Here is a 22,588-nt window from a genome sequence, read left to right as displayed (position 1 = left end):
GACCTCTCATTATCTCCTTTACATTACTGTCACTAAGGATATTGAGCATTCCCATGCTTTCTGTTTATGAAACGTATTTTCCACTCCATTGGCTTCTGCACACATTTATCCTCTTTTATTTATTTCTTTTTTTCAGCTAATGCAAAGTGGGGCCCTCAGTTTGCTTCTAAGATATTGATATAACTGTTTGTAAGAGTCAGGATCAATAAAGGAAGAGCAAAGGAAAGAGCAATATGTTGACATTTTTTAGACCTAGTGGACTTTGGTTTGGCTGAACTTATGCCTTCTCACTTTGTTTCCTACATGGCACACTGTGTAATAATCATGCAAGGAGTACATACATTTGTGTGTTAATGCAGAAATTCTTATTGAACAACTCAGCTGCAGAGAGCTGGACTAGGAGTCAGCACACAGCTTCTGTACAAAGCTGTCTGACTAAACTCAATGGCTCTGGCACAATTATTTCTTTCCGTTTTATCTTGTAGATGTTCGAGATTTATTGAGGAAAAGTTCTGTTTGAGACCAATAATACTTTATTTTTCTTTTTTTCTCACTGTATTTGCTCTTCTTCTACCCATCCTCCCTACTTATCTGCACTTTACCTATTTTTTATATATATATATATATATATTATAAACAAAACCAAGTCCCCATCCCCACCTCACTGGAAAAAAAAAAAAAAGAAAAAAAAAGTACGACCCTCAAGTTCTCATTTGCTTTGGATGCAACTATTATTGGAAATTTCTTGTAGCATACAACCCTAAAGAAGTTATTGTGACTCTCTTCTCCTTTTAGTCTATGAGTCTGGAAACAGGTCAAGGAAGAGTGAAGTGATGACAGAAAGAATAGCCGAGAAGAGGCAGTTAAGCAGTGTTTGAGACAAGCTCAGAACCTTGCTTGAGATGAAGCAAGAAGTCTTGTAGTTAAATATACCCCATGTGAAACTTTTGTCCCTTTAATTTCATGGAAGATCAGAGGAGAAAGTGGTGAGCAGTCTGAAACCTTGGGGACTCTACCCGGTCGTATCCTTTACTCCGTATATTGTGCCAGGCTGTGCACACAGGAAAAGGGAACATGTAGCACTATTAGAGATATGGGAGTAGGGGAGGCAGTCACTTAGACCATTTTCTTATCCCAGTTAGAAAAGCTACCTCAGCACTTCATAAATATCCTCAGGTTCCATCATGGTGCTGAACAGCAAAGTACTTCCTTAGCGGTCCTGGTCCCTTCATCTTGCTACATCAGAATTAACAAACTTTTTGATCAATGACTCCTGCTCCATTTTTCAGATCAGGGAAGTCTTCCTTTCAGTCCAGTAAAAGAAGCCTTTAATCTGCCAGGTTGACTCTAAATCCTTCTCAGAACTTGCTGCTGAGCTGTTTCATATCTATGACACATCAGGTCCCCAAGTGTTTATAATATGCAGGTCATATTTATGAATCCTCTTTACTCTTTCCCCCCTGCTTAGTGACTGGTTGCGCCATTCAGCTCTGCACTACCAGGATTGTCAGAATAAGTCAGAACTTCAGAAGAATTTCTGAAATTAAGTCAGAAAATAAGTCAGAACTTCAGAACTTCAGAAGGATTTTTAAAGTGTTGACCCTCCTTTGTTCTGCAAGAATACTATTCATGACCTTCAGGCCAGATAGTTGTCAATGTAGATAATCCCTAGTCCCTTCTGAAACTGATGTATGATGTTAGGTAATAGCCTGTGGCTGAAAAGCAAGCAGGATGGAAAAGGCATTTGAGAGAGATGTTCCTGATATGGTATGATTTAGGAGATAGATGATCACAGGACAAGATGTGCTTGATAGATTACTGTATACAAAATGGATCAGATCTGGACACTCTAAAGGCCTGAAATGTTTGTTGTAAGACACTTATCTCTAACCTATTTCTGGTGAGCTGCCTATAAATTCAACTTAATTTCATTTGCAGAAGAAACTTGACAACAGCTTTTCTAAATAAAGACAAAAGGGAACCCAAAGCCTAAGTGTGTTAAGTGTTTTCTTTGGATGAGTGTAAGGGGGCTGTTTTTTCAGCCACTGTGTGTTTACCTGACAGTTTTACCTGATAAGCAGTGTGATAACAAAACCCCACTTTGTGACAGTGCTAACACCATCTGCCAGGTGCTGATAGCTTACTGAATAATGCTGTCATCAGCGCTCAAGTGCTGATGGAAAGTTATTGCTTCACTAGCCACTATTGCTTTAATCTTCTGCCTAATTGGTTGCTGCAACTAAAAACTATTACTCAAAAAAAAAAAAGAAAAAAAAAGAAAATCACAGATTGCTTTTCTTTATAATAATGAATTTCTTTCAGGCTACCTTGCAGCACCACTATTGTGTATGTAGTGCTTTCTGCTTCCTGCCAATTTTACTAATCATACTGTAGAGTGAGCTAACTTTATTGCCTGCCTATGATTTCTCTCAGTAACTGATTTGGTGACAAATATCCATAGAAAGTTTTACTAGACCTTGATATAATGAAATATCCTTTAATAATATACTCTGTTAGACACAGCGGGCTAGTCTGCTTGATGAAGTAGGGTGCAATGAAATCATTTGCATAATCTTTATTTGTTGTTAATTATTACAGCTAAATTAGTACCAGCTGAAAACCAGGCCAGATAGTAAACAAAGATTTGGAGGTATTTAAATTACTGAGAAACCACATTCAAGTGCATTTTCAAGTGTAAATAAATACACCGTGCTGGCAGCACAGACACGCATGATGGTGGTTGGTTAAAACAGGCAGCCTTCATAGTTTTAGGTTGCAGCATTGAGCTACTAAAATAAATACATGTGAAGAACCTCAAGGGTTTAGAATGGCTGAGGATGTAATGTAATATAACTTAAGCCAGAATCAGTTATCACTTGTGTCAGTGTAAATGTGGACTAAAGCTATTTTGGCTTTAAAATGCTCTACTGGAGATTTTTTTTTGGCCTCCTATTTGTTTTGGCAGGATTTACCTTTCTTTTGCAGGATGTTCTGTCTTGCTTTAATAAAAGCTAGGATGTCAGCATCAGTCTGGCTGTCTCCAGTTAGAGGAATAGGTGTATTTGAACTTGGTGAGGTCCTGAAATGAGAAAGAGTATTTGTGGTTTTAACTGAGTAAGGTTATTTTTCTGTTGCTTTATCTCCTTCAACATGGAGGACTTCGTTTTCCAACTAGAGATGTATAGATGTTAGAGAGGGCATGGTTCAAAGTAAAATCAAGCTCAGGACACCTAAATGCTCTTATGTAGGCTCCTAAGATCAGTTAATAGCTTTTTAATTTGCTAGGGCTACATGCTGATTGGTTATAAAACATCTCACAAAGGATTAAAAATATTTTACTGCTGAGTCAAAGACTTACCACCAAGTGGAAAGGCCTTGCATAGTGAGTTTACCAAAGAAATGATACAACATGCCATATGTTTGTTTGTTTCAGGAAAAAAGGCAGCTATTTATTTGAACAGATAATTAGTATCTTTGTCTACTGTAAGGGAATTAAGTTTTCATCCATACATGGCAGTAAACAAGCACATGATATTCATGACATTTGCTGACAGAGGCAACTTCTTTGTGCTGTTAAGTCTCTGGCCCGGACCAAGCCCTTGTATCTATGCAGTTAAATCACTGACTTACATCTGCTTTTGGATAGACCCTCTGGTGGTATAAGATGATGTAGTACAAAGAAGCTATTTTAATCAGCTAAGAATTTGGCCTGGTGTCTTTAGCCTTGTGTAAACATCAATGTTAGAATCAGAAATATAGTGATAAAAACTACAATGTGAGAGCACAAGTGGAATTAAAGGGAGAAAAAATATTTTCACATACCCCATCTTTCTAATTATAGTTACTTCTGATGTTTCTTACTGTCTATTGCAGTAAAAAGTAATTGTGCCTAGCACAAAACAGAAGTCTGACATCCTTGTCTTTGTGCTACTAATTAAGTCCTCAGTCACTGAATTTGTGAACCAAAACAGAAAAAAATGCAGAAATAACAAATGATCTCAATAAAATATCTCTTATGTAATGTACAAGGAGAACTCAAAATACCAGCAAAGGAGCAATAATACATAAATAAAAAATATACAATGTATTTGAGAAAATGCTGTCTAAATTCCATTTTAACTTCCTTTCTTCTGTTTTTTTTTTAAGCATAAACGCAATTTTAAAATGCTATATTTGGGGGGATGAACTCTTCCATATTTTTTGGTGTTTTGGAAAATGAATGAAAAAAACCAACACCTTGTTGTTTGTTCTTACTTCTGCAGTTGGAAAAATAGTAACTTATCCATATTTTCCTAAGGGCATTAATAGACCTGTTGAGCACAATGAGAATGTAACTTCTGGAAGTATACTGATTTGGTATGATGTTTTGGTGGGAGAAAAGAACATGGAAATGAGCACGTTAGAAAAAAACTAAGAGCTGTCAAAGAAAAAAAAAGGGAGAGAGAGTAGTTTCCACTTAACTGCTAAGCTAATTTTCACAAAGCGGTATGTCTTTTGAAAAAAACATGATGTTATTTTTGCTGAGCCTGACACACCCAGGCTGCTGCTATAATTTTATTATACTAGAATAATTTGTAGGAGGGAAACTCAAAATATTTTAAGGATACACAGGAAAACTTATCTAAAATTTTACAAAAATTTCAAAAGGACAAAATCATGAGAATGAAAATTTTCTACACAGACATTGCATTCCGTGATAGTTATATACTCTGATCTCTCTTTCTTTCAACTGTTTATATTTACTCTTTCAGTCTCTTTCTCTTGCAGGAGAAGAAACAGTCATGAGGATTCATGATCTCATGGGGGTGAATACCTCAGGCCAAAAAGAACCCATTTCTTTCCTATTGATAATGCACTTATGTGTGTAAAGCAATGGGACAGCTTGTGTTGTTTTGGAAGTTGGAGGAAAACCTGCTATTTCCACCTTTTTGTGTGTGTGTGGTTTAAATAGACTGTTTTTACAGAGAGTGATAGAGGCTTATCCAGGTGTTGTATTACTGGTTTGCATTTTCCTCTGAATAACCCTTCTTACCTTGTTTTTGAAGTTGAGTTATTAAAATTATTTGAATTGTTTTTCCCAGATGTCTCTTCATTAAAGCTGGCTCTTGTGGTCTCTGAAAAGCTGGAATGGGAGCAGAAATGAAAGGTAGAATATAATCCTTGTAGAGGGAATGTTAGTACATGCTAAGTAACCACAAAGAAAAGTGTTTTTCAAGCTTTTTTTTTTTTTTGCCTATATTTTTTGTCTATATAAAACTCTTGTTTACTGGAAGAAAGAGTGCTTTCATTTGAAGCCATGTGATGATTAGGTTTATGTAGGGAATGTGACTACTAAGGAATGACACATAAACTCATAAAGATTATGCTTTTAGTATTTGCTTTCTAAGCAGGGCTTGTAAAGCACTTTGATGTGCCTGATGGAGATACAGTTTGTAGAGGTATTTTAGTTCTCAAACTGACTATTAGCCAAGTGAGGCCTTAGCTCATTTTCCATTCTTTCTTTACTCAAGCAAAACTATTACTGAAATTGGTGGGAGACTAAATAAAAACTCAGTGAGGACTTGTTGATGATAGCCAAATATATTGCAAACGGCTGTTGTGCATTTCTGTCCCTGCAGATACCATTATCAAGGAATCTCTCAACTAGGAAGGAAGATTTCTGCCGTAGGATATCAGGGACACTCTCTCTCCGGGTGTTTGTGAACACTGCTGTATCTGGTGACAACCCTATGAGAGTAGAAACGGAATTACTCAGTTTTAGGATTTTTCCAGTAGATGGCAGGATTGTCAAGTTCTTGCTTTTCAAATTCTGCAGTAGTTTGTTCATTGTTGGCGGATGAATTGATATTTCTGGCACAGAACTTGAAAAAGGAAAGAAATTTATTACTAAAATTTTACTGTATTACACTGTGCCAGGTTCACTTTTGCAGAAGATATTGTGCCCAAGAGTATAAGTCATTTTCAAATGAACAGCTTTAGGTTTAGTGAATGTTTCTCTTTAACTCCTCAAGTCCCATACCATTCACACCTGCCTAAGTGGATTAAATAACATCAAGACTCAGTCTAATTCAAGTAAAGAAATATCATATTTAATGTTAATAACATTCCAGACTTTATTATGTGTACATATTACAAGAGCTAGGAAGGATGTGTGATGTTACTACCTACTATGAGGTTTAACAATATCTGGGAACTCCAGATTGTAGTTCTGCTTTAGGATTTCCTGATTTTTTTTTCCACTGATTTGGCAGTTCTTAAAAATGAAGTGATCTAGGGCCTTAAATTCCATTTTCTATAAGGGTTCTGTGTCTGTGCCCTGAGATACCTACGTATGATGGTTTAATAAATCTTAACACATCATCTTGTCAGGGAGTGTAGTGTTAGGACAAGGAGTAATGGCTTTAAGCTGAAAGAGGGTAGGTTTAGATTAGATATAAGGAGGAAATTCTTTACTCTGGGGGAGGTGAGGCACTGGGACAGGTTGCTCACAGAAGCCATGGATGTCTCATCCCTGGAAGTGTTCAAGACCAAGTTGGATTGGGCCAAGTTGTCCCTGCCCATAGTAGAAAAGTTGGAAGCAGATGATCTTTAAGTTCCCTTCCAACCCAAACCATTCTGTGATTCTATGATCTGACCCACGGCAACCATCCATGATTGTGTTCTTTGCCTGCAACAAATGTAATGTGTAATGTGACTTAGCGTGATTCTTTTTCATTGCCATAAGCTTCTTTGCTTTTTATTTGCCATGAACTGAATGTGTAAGTTTATAAATACCGTGATACATCAGCTGATGTAAGTAATTTTTATGCTGCGGTAATTTATATGTCTGAACTCATGTCTCATTCATTGAATTCATTGAGTTTCAATGAAAATTCTTCTCCAAAATTGTTAAATCACTTTTTTAAAATGGTAATATTAAAAAAAAAAAGACACTAGAAGTCTGACAAGGTTTAACCTCTAAGGATCTCACTTTCTTTCAGCTGGACTCCTTGACCCAGGACAATATACCAAAACTTGCCTTAAAGAGCTCTGGGAGAACAAGGCACCCAAGGAAGCTGATATTTAAAAATTAAACTAAATATATATATATATATATATAATTTGATTGATTGAGGTGATGCCCTGAACCAGGAAATTAATATTACTGTGTTCAGAGATGGTCCTGCTATTCTGTCTAGGGAGTGGTTACAGCCAGACATTTGTCTGTGGGATCCAAACTCTTATCCTGCAAGTTAAGGAAGCTTTTTAATGACTTGAGATGTTGCTTCCATGTAAGAGGTTAATTATAAGAGTACTAATCTAACAAATGAGTCTTTTAGCTCGGCAGAACTCAAAGCCTTTTTTACATATCATAGTGATTGCTCTAAGCCTTAGGTTAGAGGGATGGTCTGTATGGGGATAATCTGCACCCTTCATTCTGAAGCTGTGACAATTTTTCCATGGCATTGCAAGATAGGTTGAATAAAAAGGGGATGAAAGAGCGTAATTTCCTTGTGCAGTAGTTTGTATGCTCAGATTCAGTAACATTTAGGGTGTGCAACTTCCTCCTAAACTCTTTTCAGAAGCCAGTACTCTCCTCTTTAATCTGAGTATTAGATGCTTTTCCAGTGATGAGAAAAGGGGAAATTTTGCTAATACTGCTCCAAATTGAATGGAAATCCATTATGACAGATTTGGGTGGGGGCAATGCGTTAAGCCTGAAGGACTGGGCATCACGGGAGTCTTAGGTGTTGATGTCTTTGCATGAAAACTACTTTTCTAGCTGCTAAATCTGAGAAAATTTTGCATTGGCAAAGAGGTGAAACTGAAGGTGTTAAGGAAAACTGAAAGTAAGAAGTGTTTGGTGACTCAATTTTCAAATGCAGTCAGCACTTCTTGAGTCTGGGTGCTTGACAAAGCCAGAGAAAACCATAGGTGACCTAATTTACTGTGATGATAGTCCTTCAAGCAAGAGGTCGGTGTAGAGATCTCTAGAGGTGTCTTCCAACTAACATTTCTGTAATGTGTAACTTGGCACTCCTGACTCACAGTTTTGGATTTAGATGGACATATGAGCTGTAGAAATGCAGTCTCTATATCTGGCTCCTAAGCTCTAACATTATTCAGGTTCTTTTGACAATGTATAATTCCATTTTTCATTCTGAATCTTTTTTTTTTTTTTCTTGAGCCGAATTCAAGCTGTCTCAAATCCCTGTTTCCGTACTGTTTCAGTAAATTTCATGCTTTTTCTGGAGATTACAGATAGTTGACAGATTTCTCGATTTTTTTTTTTTTTTTTTTTAAATCTTAGTAGATGAAGTTTCACCCAGTGGGTGACTTGCTTTTCCTGTTTGGGTCATTTGTTGGGGAGGCATATGTCTGGGTTGGGCATGGGGCAGCAGCTGGAGAGATGTACACAGTGCTGCTGTAGTGTCTCCCTTGCTGTGGGATCCCAAGGGCCAGAGGCAGCTGTCCTCTGAGCTGATCAACTCCATCTAGCACTCAGGGTGGAGAAGCTGGAAAGATGATGTGTGTCATTGTATGAATGCTTGATTTGCCAGTGCAGCACTGAATAAAATGGAGAATGAGTGTTAACTTCAAAGATATGCAACCTCTGCATTGTTAAAAACAAATCAGCTGCAGTTCTCCAGTCATCTGAGCCTTGGAAGTGAAGGGAACAGATGTTCTGTTTAAAGGCAGACAAAATATATTTAGCAAGATTAAAGCTGCTTAAAATCGGAGCATTTCTGTATTCGGTTACAAAATCAAATTTGGCTTCACTTGGAAATTCTTAGATAAATTGTTTGAGTTAAATTGTTACCAACATTTGAAAACCTTTGAAATGTCATTAATCAAATATGTTATTCCCACATTATATTTTATCATCATGTAACACTGCAGAAAATTGGCAGGAATGAAAAACAAACAAGATAGAAAATGCTGCAAAAAGTGCAAATGTTTCAATTTTTTTCACACAGCACTAATATAGGGAGTAAATTTTGCAATCCTAAAGTATTGTTCAGGACAATAATACTAAAACAACTGGTGGTAGAAGTCACCAAAGAATGTGAAGAGTTGTCTGAAAATATCTTCATGTCACTCTGGGGTTTGCTGGAACAGGACAAGTGAGATCAAGTAAAAGGGAACGACTGAGGTTAGAATATCAGTGAATTGAAAAGGAATGGATTCCTTCCGAGAGAAGAAAACAATCCAAAATTTTTAGATTTGAGTAAGTATCCAACATTTGCTTGATTGAAGGGAAGTACAAGAACAGTTCAACACTAGTGAAATTAAACATTCAGCAAGAGAAGTAACTTGAACAGAAAAGGTTCTGATAAACTTCTTAAACGAAAGACAACATGTTAGAGGAATGTGCAAGGATGAACAAAGACTTTTTGCAGACTTGACAGGAAGCCACTGAGAGACATAAACATATATACAGTGTGAGTTGCAGTTAATACCACAGCTTTATGGTAGAGATGGTAGAGAGAACATGGACAAGTAGGGTATATTTGGAATGGGTTGCCCAGGGAGGTGGCAGAAAGGAAAGGTTGGACCTAGTGCTTAGCAACATGGTTTAGTGGGTGATATTGGTGGTAGGGGTATAGTTGGGCCAGATGATATTGGAAGTCTTTTCCAACCTTAATGATTCTATGATTCTATTCTTTTTCAAGTTCGAAGGTGTTCCTTTTGGATAAAATTCTTTATTATTTTATTCCTCTTCATTTCTCTTTGTCCTGTGACCCTGGGATTGCTGGTTAGACACTTTTCTATGTGGAATATAAAGATGGGTCATTCTTTCTGCACTTTGCACAGTTGTTCTCCTTTTTAAGTAATATTTTCAGAAAAGATGAGATTTAATATTTCTACAAGCTTCATATGAAATATATGCAAAGATAAATATAATCTGGAAACCTGTTGAATCTACTCAACATGTTAATGAACATGAGCCTATTAGCTTCTATACATATATACAAACTATTGGTTTCAGCTATTTTATGTATATCAGATTTAGTAACAGGATTAACCTGTTCAATAAATGTCCTTTCTTATGCAGACATGTTTTTTCTCATCCCAAAACCCACTGATGTCACCCTACTCACTACTTCAGAACTGTGGTCACTGAAGTCAGTGAGGTTTTGCTTCTTACTCTAGTGGGAGTAGGATCAATCCAACGGTTTTCAAAGCTTACCAAGGCAGAAATGCTGTTTAACTCCTTTATAACAAACTCATTTTGACACTTAACAATTCAGCCCCCCCCCCCCCCTTTTTCTTTTTCTCAAATGAAAAAGAGAGAAGCTTGGGCATGGATTGAATGCCTTTTATATGTGTGTATCCTTCTTAAGCCTCACGAGGATTACTAGCTTCCCTTCTCTGTTATTTTAGTTATAAATTGATTTAATATAAAATATAATTTGAGGCTATCACATTCCCTTCCCAAGGCTTAATAACATAACCAAGGTGTGCCATACAATAACAATCCACAAGAATTAGGCACTAGAAGGTGATCAAAAGATTTTGTTCAGACATAAATCTCAAGAAAGATTATGACATATACTTGTATCCTTGATGTGCTGAAATAGAAAATTTATTACTTCTAATCCTAAAGTCTGTATTTATATCCATTCACACTAAGAAGTATGTCTGAGTAGTTTTACTGCATACTTATTCTGTCAACAGCAATCCTAGATTTCTGACGTGCAGCCCAGTTTTAGATCTTGTATCTATTGAACACACCTGTGAACTAAATTCCTTCTTGGAAATAGGTTTTATTTACACATTATATTGTATATAATTTATGTTGGTCTCTGCTTTTGTGATCAGTTATTCTGCTAGGTGAAGATAGCAATATCATTTCAGAAAGAGACTGTTGATTTAAGGTGAATTAGAAACAAAGAGCCATTTGTGTCTTGGGACTATGTAACAGAGAGGAGAAATTGTAGCCTAGACTCATCCTACATAATCATGGGAGCTGGTAAGTAAAGTTCCTGTGTCGACTGGGGTCAAAGAAATCCTTGGAAAATAAATATTTTACTGTTTTATACTCTTAGAGCCCGTGAAATTGGAAACTGCTACTCTAAAATGTTATTGCCTCAAGTAGGGGGAAAAGTAAAATTTCATGCACAGTAGGATGTTAAGCCTGCAGCTCTGCCTCACAAAAAGCAGAAATAGTACTTCTAATTCCATATACATCATAATTGGAAATGTACCTGTGTAAAATATGTTTAAACAAACAAAATAAGATTGGTTCTCTGGAACTGTAAGAAGGAAAGATCAGTTAGCTTTGAAGGATCATTGCAAGAATGCTGATAGAAATGGTATTAGATACGGGAAAACAAAACTATATACTTCCTGACTCTTTCTACAATTTCAGTTCAAGAAGATGAATGCTCTGGGTCTGTGATACCTATGTAAGGACCAGTCAGCCAGTATCACTGAACACATCCATTACTTAAACACAGAAAAACTGTTTAAAGAACATGAGAGTTTTTCTAAGAGACCATGTGGGACACTACAGGACTCTGAAATAAGCTCGGCAGTTTAAAGACACGAGACATTTTCCCCTGTTCTATTCCAAATACCAGATAACCTTTTCTGAGATCTGTCCCCCAGTAATAAACACAAACGATCAAGGCATTTGAAGGAAAAGTTTAAAATAAAAATATACAGGAACCAATTATGCAATTTTGCTTCTGAGATGGAGCGAGGATGTTGGAAGAAGAAAGCACCACTCATGGAGGGCAGTCTCCCATCGCACTGAAAAGCTCCTGAGGCATTATCATATGCTCTTTTTAATTCTAGCTTAAACTGCAGAAGATATCACTGACCTGAGCAATGCAGTAGTACACCAATGAGAAGTTGTTGTTCCCAAGAACAACAAGGCAAAGAGGTTGTGCAAGAAGTCCTTAGTTTAATTCAGTATGAAGTTAAAGAGTTCAAATGACAGTCATGGATTGTTTGAGCTAACTTGGCTGGCTTTGTGCTGAGCTAGACTAAAAATGCTTTCACATTCTGTTCCATCAGCTTTGCTGTGGGACTAGTAACCTTCAGCCTAAAACCAGAAATGAACAGCTCAAATTTGGTCTTAAACCATGTCATGCAAAGCAAATAGCATCTAAATCTTTAGAGAACACAGAATAAGAATTGAAGCAAAGTCAAAAAAACTAGAGTTGGTTTTCATCAGCTTGAGACATTTGAAAATGCCTTCTTAGACATCCTTAGAGGATTATTTGTTTCATTCTCTCTCTGCACTGATTATGGGGAAATTACTGTAGATATACAGGAGTTTACAATAAAAATTAAAATGTATTTTAGTTTTAGGCAAATCAAAAAGTATTCATTATTTAATGGCATGTAGGATATATTATGTTTGCTGCAAAGCAGGAAATATCATTTGAGTATTGTTATAAAAATATAGGTAAAGCTACACGTCAGAGAAAGATAAACAATATAATGAGAAGGAGGGAGAGAGAGGCAGAAAGTGAAAAGGAAGGAGATTGTCCATGAGCATAGAAACCTGCATAGTCTGGTATGCATTTTCTCATACTCTGCCTTGCTTGAAGGCTATGAAGGATCTGTTACTGCAAATTTAAATTAGATATTTTGAAATCCAAAGTGATCAATGATGAAACAACTGACATAATTACATTTTTGTACTGCAGAGGACGCACTAGTGTTTTACAATATCACATGCAATATCATTGTGGAACAATATGCTGCATAAGTGTAGCACCAGGACATCTTTTCAAGAACAAATCTAGGCTGTATATAAAGTCTATTAATTAATTAATTTTGATTTGCAGGCTCCTGTATACCTTTCAAAGGACATATAGCCTCCTTGTGCAGCAAAACTGACTAATAACAGTCTTTATTTTCCTAGTAATCTTTCATGGGATCCTTGGTGATAGGTTTCCAGGGTCCCAAGACCAACAACTCAAAAGGACTCAGTTACAATAAGCTACCTTAAATATGACTGCAAAACAACTGAATGATAAAAATTCATTTTCTACACAGTCATTTTTCTTGTAACTGGAAATATAATTTCTGAGTGTGATATTTGCAAAGCATTCTGGTGTACTGCAGTTCTAGTAAAACTACATTTTCTTACAAGTAAGCAAGGAAGAGAAAAATGACCAATTTACCTGTTAGTTGGTAGAGACTGTGAAGATTTGATAAACTGAGGATAAACTGTTGTGCTATTCAGTGAGCTGACCAACTCTGTTTTTCCCTGATGGACCTAGATTGAAAAATAAAATTATGTAGGATAGGATTATTTTAGAGCACTTAATATTGGACTACAGGTCTCAGCAATACCAAGGCAGGTCAATGACTCATTCAAAAAACACAGTCTGAATCACATAGTATTTTCTTCGCTTGAGCAAACACTTCTGAACAAAGAGAAAAGTGTTTAGGATTGGTTCAAGTATTTTTAAGCTCAAGTTACAGGTTTTTAATATGTAACAGCACATGCTCTCTGATTTGAGTTTCTTAGCGAGCTCAGATGTATAGACAGGTCAAGATCCAAGATATCAATCCCATTTTTTTTCCCCAGTTTTTAATCTTCTACTGGTAAATCATGAGAAGCTAAATCCTGGACCTCCCCTGTTAGAGGACAGTGGACATTGTGTTCCAGTGGATTCAAGATTATTACTTTCAGTGATTTTCAAAATCTAAATTTTTAGACAGGAGGGTCACTGAAATATTCTCTTTGCCACTAATACGGTTGGGGATTTAAATTTGAAAAGTACTTTGTAATATTAGCTTGAATTTAAGCTAGTTTGATGGTGCTTTATGGATAACTAAGTTCCTCATGTTAAGTCTGGTATTTATTTTAGACTATTTTCTTAAAAGTAGTTTAAATTTTTTACTCAATGAAATTAAATAAAATACTGACTAAACACTTATTTGTTTATAACAACTTTTCACCCAGGAGTAAATATTTTCTTCCAGTTAATAATGTGATATGGATGGATTGCACTTAACAGTCTTTTTCATTAGGCTGATGTGCATCTCATGGCAATGCTGTCCTGTGAGATGCCATGTCACTGCTTCGAAGTCATTAGAAAAAGTGTCTGAAGGGAAGCTCTTAAGAAAGTTATGTTGTTTCGGTTCTTCCCCCTCCAGACCCTCTGTACTGTCCCCTGTGTTTGTGAAACTGTGTTGCTGTCTCACTGTGTTATGAACTTCACATACACTACATCTCTTACAGAACTGATTAAATTAGATCACAGTTTCTGCTAGGTTCTTAAACAGGCAATCGTGGTCATGGTGGGGCTCAGTTAGATGGCAAGAGCACACATGCTCTGCGCTGACAGTTGGTGATCTGGGAACTTAAAGCTGAAAGATTACAAGAGACTGAAATATTGCTTAAAAAAAAAGAAAAAAAAGATTATATTTGTTGGGTTTTGTCCATATTACAACTATGACTGCCATTTTCTAATATACATGTCATAAACCTGATGAAATCATAGTTTTGCTAGGATTGAGAAGGTTCTATTTTCCAATCTCTTCTATTCATGTTATGTTCCTTCATAGTCTTTGGCATTTTTGGGACCATTCTTGGCTTTTATTCAAGTTGTTTGGGAGGATGTCAGAACAGAAAATAGAACAGAAAGCGAGGGTTTTGCTTTGTTTGTGTGAACTTCATACAGGCATAATTCACATTAGCTTTGTCTGGTTTACATTGGAATGAGTAGAGGTGAATCAGGCCCCAAATCTCATCCTTCATACTGCTTTCTATCTAGTCAATTAAGTATTTCTTTAAGAAATGATTGAAGATGTCACATTTATGTGAAAATAGAAGAAATACAAAAGTGACTTATACCTGTAGATTTGCCGCCTCTTCAGACCACCAGACTTCAAAGTCTTTTTGCAGCTTCACCTTTGCTTTTTCCATGAGAAGTTGTAGGTGCTCAATCTCTACCTTCAGCCCTTTCAAGCGATTGTACATTGTTTTATAACTAATTTTAGAAGAAGAAAGGTTATTGAAGATTTTCCAACACATCTCATATTTTATGACAGCTTCACTAGACAGTAGGTAGAAGAAATTTATCCAGAAAAAAATTATTTCATTGAAAAAAATTACTGAAGTTCTAGTGTGACCAATATTGATCAACAATTAAATACAGGTTCAAATATGTCAAGCTATGCCTTGATTCCCCGTCCAAACAGAAACTAATATGTAGTCAAAGATTTGCTGTAGTATGAAACAGCCAGAAGCTTCCTCATAGGTCACACCTAACATAAATGATAGCAAATTACTTAGAACTGATATCCTTGCATCTATTTTCCTTTTATCCTCTTAGCTACAGCTACATTAAAACAAACAGAAGGATTGGTTGACTAATTCATATTCTGTATATTATTTACACTTACTTAGTCCTGTATAGACAAAAGGTTTTCCTTGGGTCAAGGAAGGCGAGACATTCATGAATCTACAAAGATGTTTCATAGTACATTTGGATTCAAAGAACAAAGTTTTAATACTAATCCTCAAGAGGGACATAAAGTCATTTTATTAATTTTTGACCTTTAGCCCTATCATAAAGGTTTCCCATTCGCTTACTGTGGCATCTTACAGACAAACCAACAGAATATACATAAATTTAAAAGCTACCTGTGAACCACAAAGCTAACATTTTTTAATATGTCAGAGAAAACCTTGAGGTTAACTGTATGTATAAAACTGTAATATAATATCAGTATACTTTATCTTCTGAAGGATGATTTGAGGCAAAAGTAATACCTTTTTTTCTCTTCCTCAATTTGGGTTCGAAGTTTCTCTTCCACTGGGTCAAGCGTATTTAGATCTTCAGAAGGATTAGACACAGCTAGAGAAGAAATGACCAGAGCAATGAGCATTTGATTTCTAAAGAAACAACTTCAAATTAGAATACAAGCTGGTTTTAAGAGGTAGGTAATGAAATAGAGGTCTATAGCAGTTTTTCTCTTCTGGAAGTGTTTTTTCAAATTCTTTGTTTAGGCCTTACTTAATTTAAGAAAGACTCAATAACTTTAGTGATTTACATTGTTTTGATTTTTTTGAATATTTATTTTAGGTATGAATAAAAATGATTTTGCCAGTCCATTTAAAAAGTTTGGCTTTGACATAAAACCCTAAATGAATGCATTTAACCTGATAGTTATGCAGACAAGTAGGAAGATTCAGCAGTAGCTGTGCTAGTGCCTGGAAACAGAGAAACATAAAGAAAAGACAAACACTGGAGATGTAACTTTGGTAAACAATAAATGAAGTAATTTTGATAAGCAATAAATTCAGACAATTTATATTAATAAGAAAAATAGCCTGAAACTGTGTCCGAGAAATTTTTCAAGGCAGAGGAGAACTGCATAAATACTCCAAGATAATTTAGCCCAAGTTAATCTAAGAAAGCCGCTCAGGATTTCCCTGTCCCACAACAGAGCTAGTTAGCATGCAAAACACAACACGGTTCTTCTGAAAGACAGCAAAACAGCCTTTCCATCGTGCATTGTATGAACTGGGTTTATTTCAGCAGTGAAAGGAAATGTATAGTTACCTACTAGTATTACAACAGTTTCTATTTCTAGAATGAATGAGAATAGTTTAAGGTTCCCAAGAAAACATATTTAACCTTTTTAACTGAAGAAAAATGAAAGAAACAAAAGATTTGCTGTACAATACATGCACGTTTCCATCCCAACCGCTATTTCTGCCAAGAAAATAAATTCTATGTCAACCTGTCATTAGGCCTAAGGAGTGCAGCCTTTCTTCGAGGAATGGAATCCGTCTGGAACAAGAGGGCAGCAATGACCCCTCTCTGCCTGTCAGCACGCCAGCTATAGCCATTAATCTTTTGTTGTAGCACCCTGTAGCCTAGTACAAATGAAACCGAAAAGCGTTTTATTTCATTTAGAGTACTTAGGTTAAGCATGTTAAAACAGACAGCCAAGATGGACAAAGTCCATGCACACTTCTTGTTTCATACAGCTAAAGGCTTTGCTGGATGTGCAGACTACAAAAGAACGATAGGGAGAAGACATTTTGGTAGAGATGGTACCCTCAGAAGATTAAAAAATAAACTGGAATGTTAAAATGAATACAGAAGTCAGGAGATACAAACAACATGGCAGAGGACATGCTAGAAAAAAGGCATTATATCATGTAGTATAACTGAACACAACAGATGATGAGAAGGCCTTAATAATCATGCCAGAAACTTCAAGGAAAGCAGTAAACCTATCAATGATTTCAGGGCATTGGTATTTTCTGATTTGTCATCCTCAGGAAGAAGGCGTAAAGCAGCAAGGCACAGAGCTACGCAAGATGCTCGAGGGAAGACAAGCCCTGCAGAGCTCCTGAGGGCTGACATTTGGTCTGCCCTTCATGAACACGCAGCATCCAGGCTTGAGAGAAATGTGCTCTCGTGGAACAAGCCAAAATGATTTAGGGAGTTACTGCCTCCCAGATGAGCCATGCTCACAGACCATGTGAGCATCCTTAATGCATTCCATCACGAAGCCAGCCAGGCTGAGCTTGAGCAGCGGTTGAAAGGGGCTCTCCTGGGCATGCTGAAGTGCATTTGTCTTATTCACACAGTCTGCCAGGGTGTCTGAGTTCAGGAGGTGAGACTCCCCTATAATGAAGAGAGATAATTTAGTGTGGAAGACAGAAGCAACTTAAAATGTCAGTGCTGTTTTTGAAGGGTGAACTTCCCTACCTGAAAGCATCAGCAAATTCTACTAGTCATTACAGAGCAATGCAGGACCATAATATTGTGGCTTTTCCTCCCTGATTTATTTGAACATTGTTGTGGTTTAACCCCAACAGGCAGCTAACAGCCCCTTGCTCACTCTCTCTCGGTGTGATGCTGGAGAGAATTGGAAAAGTAGAAGTACAAGAACTCATGGGCTGAGATAAAGACAACTCACTAGGTAAAGCAAAGCTAAGCTACATGCCCCAGCAAAGCAAAACAAGGAATCCATTCGCTACTTCCCATCATCAGGCAGGTGTTCAGCTGCTTCCAGGAAAGCAGGGCTCAGCACACGTAACTTTGAGTACTTGGAAAAATATTTTTGTACTGGATCTCAAAGGGCAGCCTTAGGCAGAATTTGGTGACGTATATAAAAACACCAAGAAAAATATTTTGCTGATGATGATTATACTCTGTAGAAGGGATTATTAGGTTGTAAGTTATCTGCAGAAATTGTAATAAAGCCTTTTATGAACAAATAAAGTACCTCTGTGATGCAAAGGCCTCACCATTCTCAATCCCGAGTGTAGCTACGCATGTTCCCTCTAGGAAAATGTTGGTGATGAAAACAAGAAATACAGCTGTGGACAAGGTGAGCTGTCCAAAGTTTTGTATACATACACAATAGAAAGAGATGAGTACACTGCAAGCTGATGTGGCCCTGGCAGCAAGAGAAAGCACTGGATATTTCATCAAGCAAAGGGCTAAAACTTATATGTCCATCAGTGTGTTCCAGTCACAAGAGCAGAACAGATCTGATTGCAGTGTCAGGTGAAGAAGTCCTGTGGTAAGTCAAGTCCCAGGACATGCCTATTTGGGCGCTGCTTTTTAAGTTCTCTGATGCATTTTCCCATTCTATTGCAGTCTCCAGGTCAGTTTTTTGTCATGCCTGCTCATTGCAGCAACATGCTTGTGAACTGAAGGGCATTCACTCTAGAGACAAGACATTTTTGAAACTGCCTACTGTAATATACATCAATGAACACGTGGATCTTTCCTGATGTTCCAAGCAAAGGAGATCTATGGTCTGGTGCAGTGTTTTTCAACCCTCTTGTTTGCTGCTTCTTCCCTGCTACTTCTTTCGTCCTCCTCACTTTCCTGAATCCATGCTTTTGGCCTCTTTGCACACCTGGGCTCCTGCTGCTGACACCTCGCAGCCCTCTCCTCCCACCAGCAATATCAGCTACAGCTCAAGCTAGGAAGCTAAGGCAGAGGTTACTGGCTCAGGTTGTGCTCTGTATCTCACATCTAAATAGTAGCATTCCTCAATAGGCAGGCTCAGATATTTAAAATAATACAAGAGAGACAAATGAGTGACTAGACAGTAAAATGCACAAAGCGTAGTATTTGCTTAAACAAAGAAAATAGATAACTAAGAAGAATTTATTTTTGCTACAGGTTTTTCCTCCTCTAAAGAGCTTCCTTTTTATTACATATCTCCCTGTCTATATAGAAACAGAAAAAGTGTATTAAAACATCAAATCATTTTATCTAGGTTTCAGACCCATGTTTCAGGGATGTAGAGGATGCATAGTGTACATGTTTAGAAAAATATTGCCTGTGTATATGCAAGGGGCTTCTGCTGGCTTACTTCTATACAATTCTGTACAACAGAGTTATTTTAGCAGAAGTCAGCAGCGTACTCCTGAGGAGTATTAGTTCCTCTACATTAGTGTAACTACACATACAACTGAGAGGCAAAGCTTATGAATCCTACATTCGGGGTCTTTTATTAACTGAGTACTGAGTAACACAATGCAGGGAAGAGGTTTTGACAGTGCAACATTTGGTAGCAAAACAGCTAGCAATATATGTATTTATCTTTAGGTTAACTGCTCTTGTTCTGTCTTCAAATAAAACCCATTTGGCAGAATGGACACAGGACACAACTGATACCAGCTGCCTACTTAAAGAGGAAGGTGAACCCTGCATGAGTTGATAATTCATGGCATAAAGATTTTTTTTTTTTTTCACAAACAAGATTGTAAGAGGCATATTAATTTATAATGTTTTTACTTGAATGAGAGGGCCAATTCTGGAGCAAAAGCAGCAGTGAATTTTACAACACTTTCCACATTACCAAATCACACAGTACCAGAAAGAAATGATAGCACCTGCTAACAATCTGTCTGTTTCAAAGCATTATAGAAAGCATGGATGAAAAACATTATTTCCAGTATGAGATACCAAGTGTAATCACCATAGTTTACTGCAAGCAGGCAACAACTTGAAATACTCTGACAGATTCTTGTCTACAGTCACAAAATTTTGCAAGAAACTCTCTGTGACCTTGAACTTTATATTCTCTGGGGCACTCATATATTTCTCAACCTGAGTATATCCTGGAAGTCAGACTCCTAGGGATTTATTGTCCTTGTGCCTCAAATAACATTGTGCCCTGCCCTCCATCTGTACTTTTGCAGTCAAAGATTTTCATTTTTTCACTGGATAGTCTTGTGTTTATCTACTTAAATTTATAGTCACTTGAAGTAACCAAATTTAGAATTGACTTCAGTGTCCAGTTAATATTTTTATTGCTTTATTTATCAGCTTTGCAGCTTTTGGCAAACTCAGGCTTCAGTTCTTTCAAACTGCAGCATATGTTGTCATTTTAGCTTTTTAAAGAGCTACCCTTCGGTTGCTATTCAGGATCATCTTGCAAGCAATTCTCCTGTTCTTTTTTCTTATTCCTCTCCTAGGACATGTCAACCTATGTTTGTCACCAGGCACTACCATGTGTACCTTATACAAAAGCAAAGATGGGTATGCACAGTGAAACTCATGTGCAAATGGAAAATATCCTAATGTCTGGAAGAGTTTATGTTGTGGGTTTTAGAGCACTTTACCCTTAATCCTAATGTAATAGATTTTTAAAATTTTGGCCAGGTGGTCCTAAGCATACCTTGGAATAAACTGTCTCATTTTCGGTGTTTTATAAATGTGTGTGTGTAGGGGGGGGATTAAAGTATGTGTATTTTGTTTATTCTTATTTTTATTTTAGTCACTGAATTTAGAAAAAGGATCCATCGCTATGCTCTTCTCTATGTGCCATTGTATTGTTTACTGTTTTACTGGCTTAAGATTGGCTCAAGCAAATTGACTTCCAATGCACACCTGGAAAGTAGAGATTTTTTTTTTCCAGTCTCTTTGAGCTCTTTTGTGTAAATACAGACTCACACTTCAATTCCCTTAAGTCTCTTTTTTGAAACTAGTCATCTGTGTATTTGCTCCTGAAAATACAGGACACATGAAACAGAAGGCGTTGCCTACACTTCAGCTGCACTCAAGCCATGAAGGTTTCTGAAACCATTGTGGCTAAAAGTTCCCTGTTGGTTTCCAAATATACAAGTGCAATTTACTGTGAAGAAAGAAAGAAAGAAAAAAAAAAGCTTCAAGTTTAATTTGTTCCATAAACATCACTTGATTTAGTGGAATAGTAATGTAGCTGGGTCATAGTCTGGAAACCCCTACTAATTCAGATTCTTGCCTAAATGCATTTTTCCATTAGATTAATAAGATTATTGTTGCATCACTTATGTTGTTCATAGTATTAGACAAAGGGATAACCAATATTTGAGGTGGAGACAGCAGTTATTAAACAGCACCATAACTATTGCAAAAAGAATGAGAAATACCTAAAGGTGCTAAAGGTATAGTCATCCTGAGTGTCACAGCACGTAGTAGAGATACTGAAGCTTGGTGTGCCCATGTGTTTTGCTAAGAACCCTCAGATAAGCAGATGTACAATTCTCAGTTCTGGTAAGAGCCAGACTTGCTGTGAATGAGCAATATGCATATGCATGCACAGTAAATCCTATGCTTGCACATAACATTTAGGAATGCAGTGCACACAGTAACTGTGTTATCAATTCAGTAGGTCCAACATTTTCTAAAACTAGTGGGTATTTAACGTGCATTCTGCGTGGAACTCCAGCCATGTTTGTCAGTACAAACACTTATAACAATGCACAAAAGCACCTATTTGGGGCTGTACATTGAATTTATAGCAGCAATGTCATTCACAAAAAAAAAAAAAAAAGGAAAAATAAGCATACATGTTCTATACTTAATTGCTTCTGTTTAAGCTGTGTATGGGTAGATGGGTCAAGCAACTGACATGTCATTTCAATTCACAAAAAAGAGGTTGATTCAAGTGTCAATACTCTGAAATGTGTAAGGAATCAAATCAAAGTAGTATCAGCCTGAACAAGTTTCATCTTTCTGCCACAAGGTATTAGTAGAAAACATTTCATCTGCAAGAGAGAAGTAAAATGGAAAAAAAGCACAACATTGTTAATAAAATCAATATATCATGACCTGAATTTAGTAAAGTATGCAATAAAGACCAAAGTACTGCAGAAGTTTTGTTTCCATTCTCCAATTTAGCTAAAAGAAGCCCTCAAAAAGTTTCACAAATCCTTTTGTAAATGTTGGTATGAAGTGGAAGTTTTCTCAAAAATTTCTGAAGCCACAATCATAGGACTTCATGTCAGCAGAAACATTATTCTTAGAGATTCATGCTGATATTTTTCAGTGTTCTGGCACGTGTACTAGACTAGAGCTATATACAGCTTGCACAGTTTGGGGGACCAGAGTATGTTTCTGGGACCCTCTATCCCTGTTGTCCACCTTCATACTTCACGCCAAGTGCCACACTTTTGCTAGTACTTCCATGCATATATCCATCAGCTGTAGGAGCTGAACAGTGAGGCTCTCAGTGCTGGGCTACAAGATGAAGAAGGTGCAAGAAAAAATATATAAATATTTACTCATTTCTCATCACTCAAACAGGTCTTTCGTATGAAGGAAAGGACATTGAGTTTAATTAAAATGTCCTGGTAGTTGTCAGCTGACTTATACTGTACTGCATATGAGGA

At 36.9% G+C, this 22,588-nt stretch overlaps 1 protein-coding gene across 2 annotated transcripts in view; it reads right to left on the bottom strand.

Annotated features, from left to right (window-relative positions):
* The window catches only part of KIF6 (kinesin family member 6), a 174,151-nt gene that overhangs the window by 2,959 nt on the left and 148,604 nt on the right, over positions 1-22,588 (bottom strand). The window contains exons 17-21 of one of the 2 annotated variants that reach the window (XM_080585369.1): positions 15,725-15,809; positions 14,804-14,939; positions 13,122-13,216; positions 5,033-5,122; positions 2,973-3,079 (exon numbers count right to left, since the gene is read on the bottom strand). In XM_080585369.1, the coding sequence (XP_080441495.1) occupies positions 2,973-3,079; positions 5,033-5,122; positions 13,122-13,216; positions 14,804-14,939; positions 15,725-15,809 (513 nt within the window). Of the gene's footprint in view, positions 1-2,972; positions 3,080-5,032; positions 5,123-13,121; positions 13,217-14,803; positions 14,942-15,724; positions 15,810-22,588 lie in introns of those variants that run through there. The other variant, XM_080585370.1, reaches the window with a different exon arrangement.

The sequence above is a fragment of the Anser brachyrhynchus genome (assembly GCF_964034855.1).
Source record: "Anser brachyrhynchus genome assembly, chromosome: 3".
Lineage (NCBI taxonomy): Eukaryota > Metazoa > Chordata > Aves > Anseriformes > Anatidae > Anser > Anser brachyrhynchus.
The sequence above is the reverse complement of the archived record's forward strand: the minus strand, read 5'-3'. Positions and strand labels throughout refer to the sequence as shown.